The sequence below is a fragment of the Uloborus diversus genome, chromosome 6 (assembly GCF_026930045.1).
Source record: "Uloborus diversus isolate 005 chromosome 6, Udiv.v.3.1, whole genome shotgun sequence".
NCBI lineage: Eukaryota > Metazoa > Arthropoda > Arachnida > Araneae > Uloboridae > Uloborus > Uloborus diversus.
In genome coordinates, this window is record NC_072736.1 from 31302818 (window position 1) to 31317242 (window position 14425).

At 28.8% G+C, this 14425-nt stretch overlaps 2 protein-coding genes across 3 annotated transcripts in view; one reads left to right on the top strand and one right to left on the bottom strand.

Moving 5' to 3' along the window:
• The window catches only part of LOC129223908 (protein phosphatase 1 regulatory subunit 7-like), a 50228-nt gene extending 48036 nt beyond the window's left edge, over window positions 1–2192 (bottom strand). Inside the window, exon 1 of one of the 2 annotated variants that reach the window (XM_054858285.1) lies at window positions 1966–2192. The gene's annotated coding sequence lies outside the window, so the exon portion shown is untranslated. Of the gene's footprint in view, window positions 1–1636; window positions 1852–1965 lie in introns of those variants that run through there. The other variant, XM_054858286.1, reaches the window with a different exon arrangement.
• Window positions 2193–2413: 221 nt separating this feature from the next.
• Window positions 2414–14425, top strand: part of LOC129224438 (enolase-like) — a 30531-nt gene continuing 18519 nt past the window's right edge. The window contains exons 1-5 of the mRNA XM_054858893.1: window positions 2414–2546; window positions 5255–5345; window positions 5473–5627; window positions 6595–6664; window positions 10797–10864. Of these exons, the coding sequence (XP_054714868.1) occupies window positions 5261–5345; window positions 5473–5627; window positions 6595–6664; window positions 10797–10864 (378 nt within the window). The 5' untranslated portion in view covers window positions 2414–2546; window positions 5255–5260. The remainder of the gene's footprint in view (window positions 2547–5254; window positions 5346–5472; window positions 5628–6594; window positions 6665–10796; window positions 10865–14425) is intronic.

A 14425-nucleotide genomic window follows, 5' to 3' on the forward strand; every position in this document is an offset into this window, starting at 1 on the left:
TAAACTCACACAGTTCAGAACTCACTAGAAGAAGAGCTTTTAGGAGTGACAAAGGAAGACAAAACCAACGAGGATACTAACATCGATGACACGCAACCAAAAACGCTCACATTGAAAATTTTGAGCATAAATTTTAACAATAGCAAATGATCTTTCTAATTTGTTAGTGAAAAAAGATTCTTTTATCGAAACTGCACAAGTGATCATGGATTTCGTTAATGCTCTGCAAAAGAACTAGAGAAAAATTCTTAATGACTACCAAAAGACTATCACAGCCAGCTCCTTTTTATAAACACTAAATTAATTTATGTTTTCTTTATGAATGTTGTGCATATATATCAATATAAATACATTAAATTTATGATAAAATTAGTCATCACTAGAATAAAGTAGTTTTTTAAACTCTGGAATCTAACCCATTTTAACACTACACTATTAAGTCTTAATTTACGCAGCATTCCTGTTGATCGAAAACCCAGCGTAAAACAAGGGTTAAAAAAATTATAATTAATAATCTTACCAAAAGTTTTATCTTTTATCTGTACTTTTTACTATTTATATTTTCAAATATTCATCTAAAATTATGTAGACAAAGTGTCTTCAAAAAATAACATATGTAATACCTTTCATAAAATTCCTGGATTAAACATAAATTTTTGACAAACAAGCCTACATAGAAACAAAATAAAATAAATATGATTGATTGACAGAAGAAGAAGGTAAGATTTTTCTAAGATTATCTGTTCTCATTTTCTTTACTCAATTTTAGAACACAAAGATATACAGTGAAGCACCGTTTATACGTTTTTGCAGGTACTGTATGAAAAAGCGTACAAACGAAAAAACGTATAATAGGTATATACGTTAATGTGCATAAGACTTCGCAGGGACCAATTTTTAAAACGTATAATTGATAAAAACGTATAAAAGAGAAACGTATAAACGGTGCTTCACTGTACTAACTTAAAGACAGCTCATTCTTCATTTTTAGCGTACATTTCGAATTTGTTCGTTCCAAATGAATTCATTTTGTAACACATATGAACAAAAAGAAAAGGCGCCCCAGCATCAAAATGGGCCAAGACAAAGGGGAAAGAATCAATCTCTGGAACTGGCTTTTTTTTTTTTTTTTTTTTGCATAATTTTTTAATGTGTGATATTGTTTCTTTTACTTTTGATTTTTTAGAAAAGAAAACATTCACATGGAGGAGAGAACTAAAATTCTAAAAACGTTCTGACAGAGAGTGGCAAAGGAAGATCAGAAAAAATTACGAGGATATACTAGTGAGGATATACTAGTGCCCTGAAAAATACAGAAGTGCAGAAAACATACATGCACACAACTGGTGTTTAGCAACAAAAAAATTTTAAACTTTGCAATAATTTAATAAACTGTATGATTGCATAAAATGAATGAGAGAAGCAAGTTAACTTAGATTTAATTTTAAGTTTTATTTTTGAAGAAAAATTCTTTTTCTTCAATTCGATTCTAAAATTATGACTGAAAAGGAGATTTTGAAAATAAAAAAGGTTCTTCACAAAATATGAACTTATTCTTATATCTTGACATGAAATTTGCAAATAGACAGCGCAGTCAAAATACTAAAAGTTTTGAAAGGAACTAGAAAATTTGTACCTCCAGAGTTTATAACACGATCTTTTATAGATTAAACAGTTTTGCTCTGAAGCTAGAGATATGTCATTCCTGTATCTTTGTCGTCGAAGGAAATCAAACCACAATAAAATTTGTAGATCCTAATACATAATTGGAAAGCATATGCAGTAATGAATACATAAATGGAAATGTTTTGCATTAACTTATAACAAAGTCAAATCACAAGCCAATAAATTATATGCTATTAATCTACAAAAATAAAAATATTGACGTTTAATATAACAAAATGAAAACACATTTGGAAAAAAATTGCATCAACAAAAGACCACAAGACTCCAATGTCTTATTACCTTGGCAATACGAATTGACAAAATTAATGTTTTATAGTCAAAAATTACAATCACTTTTCTAGTTTCCGAGAGCAACGAAATAAAAATACAAGTTTGCTTTGCCGTTTGGCCGCGAGGAGGGGGGGGGGGGGGTAGGCACAACCACCTTTTAAAATATTTTCTATGTAATACTTTAATTGTTTATTATTTTTAACACAAATACAATGAATTAGACAAGTTTTCAATGATGGCAAAAACAAGCCTTAAAAGTCTGATGAATATTAATTAAAATTTACATCATAAAAAAATTCTTATCACTAGAGTCCTAGAACCTACTTTCAAAAAGAAAATATATGCATTTTTTATGTTTGGAATATAATTGTTTCTTTTTTTTTTTTTTTTTCAAAATTGATTTTCGAAAACATTAATGCACCAGTGTGAAAAAGAATTTTTTAGCTTTTTTTTTTTACGACCTCCTTTATATTTTGCCGTCTGCCCTTCAACTCTCGCAGTCACTCTCGGGTCTTGGTTTCGGTCTGAAGTTGAGTTTGTGCCCTCGCTCCGTATTCCTTAAAATTTTCTTCCGAAGTTTTTCCTCTGAGGTATCTATTTTTTTAATTTTTTTTTTTTTAAATTCAACAATACATTTCTTTGTTTCAGAACCCTTATCTAGGCTTAAATTATTTTTCATTTGATCATGTTTCGAAGAGTTACATTTAGTGACATTGACTGACCTTGCCGTTTGACATTACCGGTGTGTACATTTTCTTCCACGTGAGATTATTCTGAAAGCTCAATTTTATAATGTTAATCGTTATAAGTTTAATTTCCCAAGACACAATCATCTTTGGAAAGTATGAGCTAAGTTTCAAGTTACTTTCATTTGCGACTTGCAGGTCGTCGATCCTGTTGATAAAAACTCCGAAGGTTTTTTCCTAAAAATTAAATATTAAATCTATTTGTTTTGATACTCTTTTTCTGACAACCATAGTAAGAAAATAATCCTTTTTATCTTCTTGAATACGAAATTTAGATTCAACGAAGTAATTTTTAATGTGTTTTGCTAAATGTACTGTATATTAGTTTATTCTATTATTTATTGTGAATTGTGTATATTCTATTATTTATTCTATTATTTATTGTGAATTGTGTTATATAGAATTGTGTTTTCCTGATTAAAAAGTTTTTAGTTATTTATTCAAGCAACTTGCAATTTACTTATTTGCAACTTTTTTTGCATTGAAAGAGCATTCCTGACTCTCAGAGTTGCATTTGTAATCTGGAATTTTAATTTTAACTGGAAAAAAAGGTGGGTTTTTTTTTTTAAACATTTGTATTTTTTCCTATTAAAGCTGCAAAATGCATTTTGGTAGAAATTTTCGTGATTTTTAAAGTTTCCTATGTCAGGTAATCATTGAACAATTCCAATTAGCTGCATAAGAGGTGTCAAGTCCAAAATAAGCTAAGATGAGACATCCTTGGCATCTTTTTTTGGAAAATGCACTGCAAGTTAAAGAAAGGAAACTTAAAGTCCTGAATATTTTTATTAATCGGTAAAAAATATGTTAATAAATCACTACATGTTAATGAATCTGGTTCAAATCAAAGATTTAACCATTTTATCTAAGTAATATAAATTCGGAAGAGATTTGACAGAAGTAGAGCACTTGATAAACTAAAAACTAAAGCCAAAAACTTTAATCTGCTTTTTTTTTCTTAAATAGAAAAAAACTGCAATTTTAAAATCAGTCCAGCTTTTACTGCAATTAAAGTCTTAAATTGGCGGGTAGACTATAAATTTTGCCAGAATGTGTCCGAATTAATTTCTTTGATGTTTAGTTAAAAAGATTGAGCTAAAATTGGGGAAAGTGATCAGATTTTCAAGTGTAGTTCAGGAAAAATTTGTAACTTTTATGTAGCAGATAACTCTAATCTTCCAGCCTTAAACATCATTTAATTTGACTAAAGTGCAAAAATTTAAGCATGTATATGCGGTAATTATTTCGTGAAAGTTCATAAATTGTTTTAACATCCATTAAGGGGATCATTCAATTTCTTTACATCCGAATGTCAAAATTTCTGGCAGTGATCCGGAATTCGACAAAGTCCGTGGTTAGCAGATTTAGGGTGTTTAACTATAAGGAATGATTTTTAATAAGAGACCCTTTGGAACATTTAAAGTATCCCAGATTTCTTTAAAAAGCAAATAACAAAAACATTTTTGCTTTTAAATTTAACTTTTTTGCAGCATTTCCTTATAGTTTCTGAAAATTTCGGTCAACAGAAAATTTTACGCGAGTCCACTATCATCCCTGGTATGGGTACATTTTTAAAGCACAAGTACAAATGTTTGCATTTTATACTTTCTGAAATTATACTTTGCTCTCTGATTTATTAAAATTAGTCTTAGGCTAAGACTTATGAAATTTAAGCAATTTACTTGTTAACAATTTGAAATCTAAATAAACGGCTGTTCTTGAAAATATAACAATTCATCTTCACAATCAAGCAAGTGAACAGTTTGCATAACAAGTAAATGAAAATTTACTTACTGACTTAATTTTCTTCCTGTGAACCTTTCTTAATGTTTTATTTTGATAAAGAGATCAAAATTTAATAACTTATTCAAAATGAAATCTTACCAAATTTCTGTAAAGGTGAAAATTCCCTAAAATTAATCCAAACAGATGTACTCGTCTATCCAGCTATTCTGTTGTCTGTTACTTACTACACTTCAACTCCAGACTCAAGTCACCTAGAGATGGAGGATTCTGTCAAAAAATTCCTATTTTTTGTGTAAGGCACTTAGCTCTATGTAAGAAAATAAATTTATATTTTGTTTCAAATGATCTTACTGCTAATTAGAATGAAGATTATAGTTCACTGTCCTATTTTTTCCCCCTTAAAACTATTACTTCATTATTTTTCCCTCTCTGTATTTGAAAAATCTGTGCTTTTGACATTGAGATTCCAATGAAGGTTAAAAATGTCATTTAATTTTTATTAAAGCATATGTAGGTCTTACGAAATGTACTTGTAATACATTTTGTCTATACTTTTAAAGGTTTGTTCTTGAATAAAAGAATTAGTAAGATAATTTTGAAAAATTTGATTAGAGTTGAAAAGATACAATATTAAACCCAAAAGGTTTTACAATAGAAATATACATCGGGTTGAAATAATTAAATATAGCAGCTCGGTTTTTTTGCCTGATATTTGTTTATTTTACAATATGAATTTTAATAAATAAAAGTGCAATGATTCTATATGTGCATGCTTATTTGAATATGAATTTTTCTTGTGAATTTAGATAAATATGCCTATTGAAAAAGTTTTTGCCAGACAAATATTTGACAGTCGTGGAAATCCCACTGTTGAAGTTGATGTTACCACAGAGAAAGGTACTATTGAAATGGTTTTAGTTTTTCCATGATCAAATTAACTAAAATAATAAGAGTTGATCATTCCTTCAATTATAATATTTGTGAGTTAATTTATTTATACTTGATTATTTATTTTATTCCTCAGGACTTTTTAGAGCTGGTGTCCCAAGTGGTGCATCTACCGGCATTTATGAAGCACTTGAAATGAGAGATGGAGATAAAAGTGCATATCATGGAAAAAGTGTTTTAAAAGCTGTAGCCAATGTGAACAATATTATTGGACCTGAACTTATCAAAAAGGTTTCTATCAATTTGATTTTTGATTCACTTTTGAATGAAATGTTAGTTCTAGTCGTTTCAAAGCCCAAAACTATAGTTGAGACAAAACTAACCTGGCAGTGTTGCAATGCTATAATTAGGATCTATGCAGCCTTCACAGTAAGGCCAGGTTCAGTTTACCCTAACTATAGTCAATAATAAAATTACTCTACTATTGAAATAAACCCCTTTTTAACCTAAAGATTTTTACCTAATAACCCTCTGCTTAAAAATTATTTTTCATTAATCTAATTAAAAATACGTAGGATGTTTTTTTTTTAATCATGTTAATTCATTAAATTGATATTTCCCCAAAAGTTAAAAAAAGGAACATAAAATACTAAAACAAAATTAGTATTTATTTGAAAAAAAAAATACTGATGCCAAGGTCCGACATCATGTTAAGATGAATCTTGCAGTTCAGAATGTATTTAAAATTCAATTAAATTTAAAATTTTTCTAGATAACAAGAGAAACACTGAAAAGAAAAAGTAATGACTACTAATAAAATTTACTAGTTGCACTTACTGATTTAAAAGGGAAAATTTTTACTTTTTTATATACTATAATAAGTTACGTCTTTTATTTATTAAAAAATAAAAAGTGATAAGCAGAAAAATTTTAAATCATTGAACCTTCTTTTGTCTGCCAATAATAAAGTGTTACCAATCAAATGAATCAAGCCTTAGTTTTGTTTCAAATTAACTAAAAAGGTCACTGCCGTTAGATTTGGAGTTTGGAACAAATTCCATCATTCTCGAAAAAATTTGTTCTTTTAACCGATACTAATATTTTAAATGAAAGAGTAAGTTCAAATCCTAAAAAAAAATTTAGAGAATCTGAAATTGGAATTAATGATTTTATGTATGATGTATTTTAGTCAAACTAAGTGTAACTAAATAATAGTTAAATTTCTTTACTTAAAATAATTTTCTTTTTCAATTTGAAGAATATCTGTCCGACAAAGCAGACTGAAATTGATGAACTTATGCTTGCTCTTGATGGAACTGAAAATAAGTGTAAGTTTCATGTTTAAAGCTTTCTTGAAATAAACTATTCACATTTGAAACAACTTTTAAAAATGTCTTAGGTGATTGAACATGACGAAAATTAGTTTGATAGTGAAAGTCTATTATTTTTTAGAAAATTAAGACTTTTTTATTTTAAAAGGGTTTATTTTTTAATGTTGTGAACAGGCCTATCATTTGACGGTAACAAATAATATAGATGAACAAGCAACCATAGTTTATAGAAAAATTTTAAATAATAAATAGTTTTGATGATTTTTTTTTTCAACAAAATTCTTTATCCTTTTTTCTGTAGCATGTCATGATTTTGTTAATTGTGTGGCAACTGCTTTTGATAAGTGTGAAACTGACTTATTTAACGAGATTTTAACTACCATACTACAGGGTTGGGTTTTGGACTGTCCAAAACTGGTTTAGGACAGGACAGGTGGTTTTTACCGTCCAAAACTCTAAAACTGTCCAAAAGTGTCCGAAACTGTCCAAAACTATGCTAAAGCTAAAGCGGTGTAATCTAATCAATTCTTATTCACTGCACTATTCGTAATGCAAAAATATAGATATTAATGAGGCTTAATTTATATACATAAAATGAGTATTTGATAATATTTGTCTCCAAAATATTCATTTAAAAAATATTTTACTTCAAAATGTTGACAATAACTATTACATAAAAACTTCCTAATGTAACAGTTGATAGAGTTATGAAAGGAAATTCACAACACTACCAAGACAAATAATTTCAGTTCCATTTATAACTCAAAGGAATGTTATTAAACGTGCAATATTTAGGTGCAAAAAAAAAATGGTTTTTTCAAATAAGTTTTATATGATGTTTTAATGAAAACTATTTTTTAAATCATAGATTAAAAAATGAGAAATTGATGATTAAACACTAATGCTATAAAACTTGTGCTATTCTTTTTTTTAATTCATATTTTTAATACAATACATTCTGTAACTGTAAAAAATTGTAATTTATTGCATTTAAGTTAAGTATTGCAATATGTTTTGAACACTTTCTTTTGCACACATGCGTAAATGTTGAAAAATTTGGTTTATGGAAGAAAAAAAAACTTCTGCATACAAATTGAAATTTTTAATGAAGCATTTAATTTCTACATAACTAGATTAAAATCAACAGCATAAATAACTTACATATATATTTATACTTAAATGTTCACATTAAATAAATATATTTAAATAGTTAAAAAAATAATTTTGACACATTTTGTTCTGTTTTTGATATTTTCTCACAAAATATAGTTTCTCAAAAAGTAGTTTTGGACACTAGGGTTTTGAACAGGATGGTGAAAACCTTGTTAACCCTGCTCTCATTTGTACACATGCATAAGGATAAGGAAATTTGGTTACTAATGTCAAAAAAAAAAAAAAAAACACTAAATTATCTCATGCATACAAATTCAAATTGTATTCAAGAATTCAACTTCAATGTAACTGGATTAAAATCAGCTGCATAAATAAGTTGAATGTTCTCATTGAACAAATGTTCAATATAAAACATTACTTAGATACATTTTATTCTGTTTTTTGTTTTCTCACAGAATACAATTTTTCTAAAAATATAGTTTTGGACTCAGACAGTTTTGGACACAAGGGTTTTGGACAAGACGGTAAAAACCAGGGTTTTTACCGTGGTTTTTACCGTAGTGTCCAAAACCTTGCCAACCCTGCCATACTAGTTTCATAGTGGCATGGGCGGATTTATGGGAGGGGGCAATGCTCCCCAGTCTTGGGAGAACTTTATATATAGTAACAAACGCCTTTCAAAACCTTAAAAGAAAAAATCATGGATTTTTTTCTTTTTTGAATAGTTCAGAAGAGAAGAGTAACCGTCCTTTTCTGGGGGGGGGGGGGGGGTACATTGTATTACAAGTAGTAATTCGGATGCAGAAATGTGTTGAACGATTACTTTGAACTGAAAGCTTTTAGGACAAGTATATAAATGAAAATATCCAATGAACGAGCTATGTATTCAGCTTAAAGTAATCGACGATTATTTCAACATTAGAAACTAAAACAAAGATTTGAAAAAAAAAAAATGGATTTACCTATAAACTAAACTTACTATAGCTTAAGGCACCCGCTTTGTTAAAGGCCTCCAACTCCCGAAAATTTCATTTGTTTCTCAGCAAGAAAAAGGAAAGAACTTGAAAAAATTTCATTTTAAAGTGCTTGAAAATCGTAAAAGGTTTGGAAAAGTATGGATACAAACCATAAATTTAAGCATTTATAACAAATAGAAGGAGGTAGAGGGATAAATGCCGAAAAATGTTAAATTTAGTTCCTTGCTTCATCCTGCATCAAAAATGTAAAATTCGTGGTTCTCGCATTTTTGTAATATTACTGGAGATAAATTTTTATGACTCGCATTTCTCATATCTTGCTGTTTATTTAATCCAAATGCAGTGCAGTATTTTGCAAAAGTCTTTTGCATTGCTTGCTTCTATCTTACTTCTACTGCATATTATTAATCTGTTCAGCCCGGGAAAAAAAACACTACCTCTATTCCTTGTTTTTTTACACTGCTTGTAAATGAAAAAAAGTTGTTAAAATGAGAAATCGATTTTTTTTAAAGAAGTTGTTTCTTACATAGTTTGAACAAAACTGTATAATCTAGTACAACATTTCAGACTGGAAAAGGCAAATGAAGTGCCTTAAATAATTTTAATTGTCCTCGAAACGGATTAGACAAGTCTTTGAAATTCCTAAGCAAAGGGTGTTTCAATTTTTTTATCAAGTGTATAAATTATGAATAGTCAAAATGGGCAGCCCGCTCGCTTTTTCTCTCGGAGGACTGCTGTCGCTGATTTGTCAACCTGAAGACAATTTTTACTGTTTATTATCCTAATTCACAAAACGGTATTTTGCTATTTTTTCTGCGATTTTGGTAGTTCTAATGAAGTCTTATAAGGCTTCAAAATGCAGAATTTTATATCTATTTTACAAAAATTCCTCCAGGAGAGAAACCCCCTGGACCCCCTAAAATTGGATAGGTTGTTGGTAGGTAAAAGTTGTGCAAACTACAAAAGAGACCCAAAAACCTGAAAAAGCTTACTGCCACAGAATTTAAACCAGCCTTGATTACAACTAATATTGCTCAAAAAAAAAAATCCCCCCCCCCCCAGGAACTCAGTCCCTAATCCGCCTATGCATAGTGGCATTCCACTTGTATGTTGCTTTTATTTTTACTGTTGCTAGTGATGTAAAACAAGAGGTATACATTGTTCATTTGCAAAAAATTTTAATGAAGTTATTAGTTATCCAACAGTTTTAGATTTTATCAAAGTATGGTTTTACATATAGAAAAGGTTTTTTATGGATGCATGCATTGAATATATATCCTTGCCCCCCCCCCCTCTTACCTAGATGATTTTGTAATGACAAACCTGTTTTTGACTAAAGGTTTCAGCATTACACAGAAATGATTGCGGTCTAGTTAGTCTTAACTCTCAAGTTCTTATTTTTCTAAAAATGGAATATTCAGTGTTTTTAGTTGTAGGTTGTGTGTTTTTTAATTTTGTTTTTAGTCTACAATGAACTTAAGATAAATTTGTACTATACGAAATATTAGTTAAAAGCGTCATTGGTAAATCACTTAACTAAAATTCTAAATAACATACTCTGCATTTAACGTAATCTACTTAGTTTTCATCACTTATGCATTCAAAATAATAGAATATTATTGTACCGAAAATAAAACAATATGCATAAAAAGTGAAATATTTTTTTTCCACTACACTTATATTCCTTTTGTATTGAAATGATTCTTGATTGTGGCTAAGCTAAAATAGATAAATTAGGTTCTCTTATGGAACTATAGTTTTGTGTAAAACAGTTTAACCTCCTTTTTATCTATACCTCACTGCAACTTAAACCTTCTTCCTGTTAAAAGAAAAAAGACAAGAAAAAAAAAATTGTTGTTCAGAAGTATAATAAACTTTTCCACAACTCTATAATATATTGTTAAGTAACCAAATTTTTAATGTACGCAAAAGATTCTTTAATAATTTTACATGAAGTTGTAGGTTAGCCCAGATACTTATGTTTTAAAAAATTTTTTAGTATAATAAAAATTAATTTATACATATTTTTCCCCCATCAGCTAAACTAGGAGCAAATGCTATTTTAGGAGTTTCTATTGCTGTGGCTAAAGCTGGTGCTGCTCAAAAGGTAAAAATTACACTTGACAATTGTACACTCTCATGTTTCTGTACTTTTTTCTTTCATAAGATTCACATATAAAAGGTTTTGAATGTCGTAAAATAAATATTTCATAACTTCATGTACAAGAGTCGCAATTAACCTACTGTCCATAAATATTTATTTTTTTTTTTTCAAAAATCTAAAATATCCTCTTATTAATAAAGTTATTTGTCCTATATTTCTTTCAATTACACTTCATCTCTTTGGGTCATTCCATGTCAATTCAACCAAAAAAATGGCATTTTGACACCCACCGACACGGATTTTGGTAAAACTTGGCGAGTTTAGTCCTTTAATGTAGAAAAGTATCCACATCAATTTTTTCTTCTCAATCTGCTTTAGTTTTCATTTTACAGCCAGTCAAAATTTTGAATTTTTCGTATTTTCCAAACTATGACGATTCTGCACGTTGATTGAAAATAATTTGTATTTCATTTATTTTTCAGCCAATTTTCATGAAAATTTACAGTAATATTAATGAAAATATGAGGATTTCAGAAAAAAATATAAAAAAATTCTAAGTAATATTTTAAAAGTAGAAACAAATTATTTTCGTAATTTTTTTTTCTAAAAGTATGAAATACGTTAAAGTCAATATCAACCAAAGGGAATATAATAATCAAAAAAGTTCTTTTTTCCTGATGATCTTAGATGTGTGTTCTGCCATTAAAAAAATAAAATTAATGGCTTTTTCAGTTCTTTATATTTTTAGCTTAAAAATATATCTGCTTCAATTTTTTTTCAATTTTATTTTTTTTGTTTATTTTCTCACACTATTATCAAAAAATAAATGTATTCAAAAATCTAAATATCTCAAGAATTTGCACATGAAATACTCTTAATTTTTATTTTAATCACAAATGCTATTTTTTTTACAAATTTCGTTATATAGTACACTAGTGCAACCAGAAATACCTTCTGGAGGGAGTTTTTGGACCACAAATCTCTACTGGAAGGGTTTTTTGATCAACAATACTTTCTGAAGGGGATTTCTTGATTAAAAGTATCTTCTGAAAGGAGATTTTTTCATCAAAACAGTCCTTTCATATGCACAAACTATTGTACTATTAGAATATGCATGTATGTTAAAACCAATGCCTTGGGGGTTCACCCCCCCCCCTTCGCTGCGCCACTGACATGTAGCCTATTTAAAAGTGCTCTTATCTTTCTTCCAGCCTGTAAAATGGTCTGCTACTTCAAAAGTGAAACACAAATTCTTCATCTACACATTTCCCAACCAGTGGTTTGCGAACCCCTAGGAGTTCGTGAGGGCTGAGGGGTAGAACGGGGGCTCTCAAAAATACTATTGTAATGGCGGAAGTTTATAATTCATGTGCTGTTTACTCATCATTTATTCATTTGTCTCTTGCAAAGCCAAGTTCCATAGAGTGGTGAAGAAGTTAAACTTATGGGTACAGGGTATATGAAGTTGAAAGCATTATAAATACTTTCGTTTTCTCAGTAGCTTTTGATCGGAAAATTTGATTAAACTTAATGGAAACAGACAAGTTCCATAGAGTAGGAGAGCATAGGTAGTAAGAGCATATGCGAACGCCTGCTTCACTATTAAAGTGGGACATGGAGTTGCCGTATGAAAAAGAGAAGGAATGATTGGCAACCCAAAAATAAATCAGGGATGAGGGAAAATATTTTTACTTAAGATCAATTTTCTAGGTGAAACTTGCTACAGTGTGAATTGCACAGTTAAAAAAAAAATCAAAGGAATAAACTATGCAACTTGCTTTGTGGTGTATGTAAAAAAGGAGTTCATGAAATTTGTTCAGGTTGAGTTTCTCTTAATAAGGGGACATACAAATATGTTTGTTGATAAAAAATACCCTTTTTTAAATATCTGGTTACTAAAGCAGTTCTATTGTTTTTCAAAAATAAAAGAGAATTCTTAAGCACTCAAACTCGAAATTACAGTCAAATGATAATTATGCGCCGTAAATTCCTACCAAACAGCTAGACTCATAATCCTGCACAAGAAGTTATAAATTCTGTTTCTAGTTTTATTGCAAGAAAAATGATCATATTGTTAAATTGAGAGTTTCTAAAGGGTATTTTCTGAAACTATTCCTTAATTGCCATATGATTCAATGTTACAAATAAGTATACTGTTGAGTCAGAAAAAAACTTTTTCTTAAAATTTGATATTCCCTTTTGATCAATGTTTCAAGGAGCAAAAGGATTTTCCCCATACACAGAGAAGCAAATTAAATGCTGAACATAAAGACTGAAACTGACAGATATTCGAGTCAAACTTTGAGATACTTTAATTCCACAACTACTGCAGTAAGTTGCATTTAGATGTTCTGTGTGCTTAGAGCTGCTTATGTTTACCTAAATGGAAGATAAATGTAGTGTGGGAGAGTTGACATTAACTCACTGTCACAAATTTAGTCATGGAGCACATAAGTTATAAAAAATGTTAATGATTTGTCTGAAGATGAACAAATTTTCCTAAAGCTATGCACTGAATCAGAACAAGAATTCAAACTATTTGTCTGCATCACAAAATATTTCTGAAAAAGTTTGAATTTCCTGCAAAAGGTGATAAAATATTAATAATCATACTTCATAAAGAAGTTGGAAAAACATTTAAGTGGAATCAATATTTCAGAGAAAAAGTAAATAAAAAAATATCTTGTAAATAGGAATAACAGGCTGATTTGATAGATGCTGAATGTTTAATAAAATAGGTAATACATTAAAAATTGTTTCTAGGCTCTTTATTTTAACAAATAATACAGCTATGTAAAGAAATTGGGTAATGAAAATTTTTCGAAAATATTTTGTTTTAAATATATACATACCTAAAAAGAAATGTAATAGTCATTAATTTTATTTTTTTAAATGGCAGAACACACTTTTAAGATTCTTCCAAAAGCATTGGTTTTAATATATATGTGTATTCTAATACAGTAGTTTCTGCATATGAAAGGACTGTTTTGATCAAGAAATCGCTTTCAGAAGATATTTTTGATCAAGAAATCGCTTTCAGAAGGTATTGTTAATCCAAAAAACCCCTTTCAGAAGGTATTTTTGGTCCAAAAACCTCCTTCCAGATGGTATTTCTGGCTGCACTAGTGTACTATGTAATGAAATTTCTAAAAAAAAAAATAGCATTTTTGTGATTAAAATAAAAATTAAGGGTATTTCATGTGCAAATTATTGAGATATTTATATTTATAAATACATTCATTTTTTGATAGTAGTGTGGGAAAATAAATAAAATTTAAAAAAAAAAATAGAAAAAGAAAACCAATGAAGCAGATATATTTTTAAGCTAAAAATGTAAAGAACTGAAAAAGCCATTGATTTTTATTTCTTTTAATGACAAAACACACATCTAAGATTATCAGGAAAAAAGAATTTTTTTGATTATCATATTCCCTTTGGTTGATATTGACTTTAACGTATTTCATACTTTTAGAGAAAAAAATTACGAAAATATTTTTTTTTCTACTTTTAAAATATTGCTTAGAATTTTTCTATATTTTTTCCGAAATCCTATTTTCATTAATA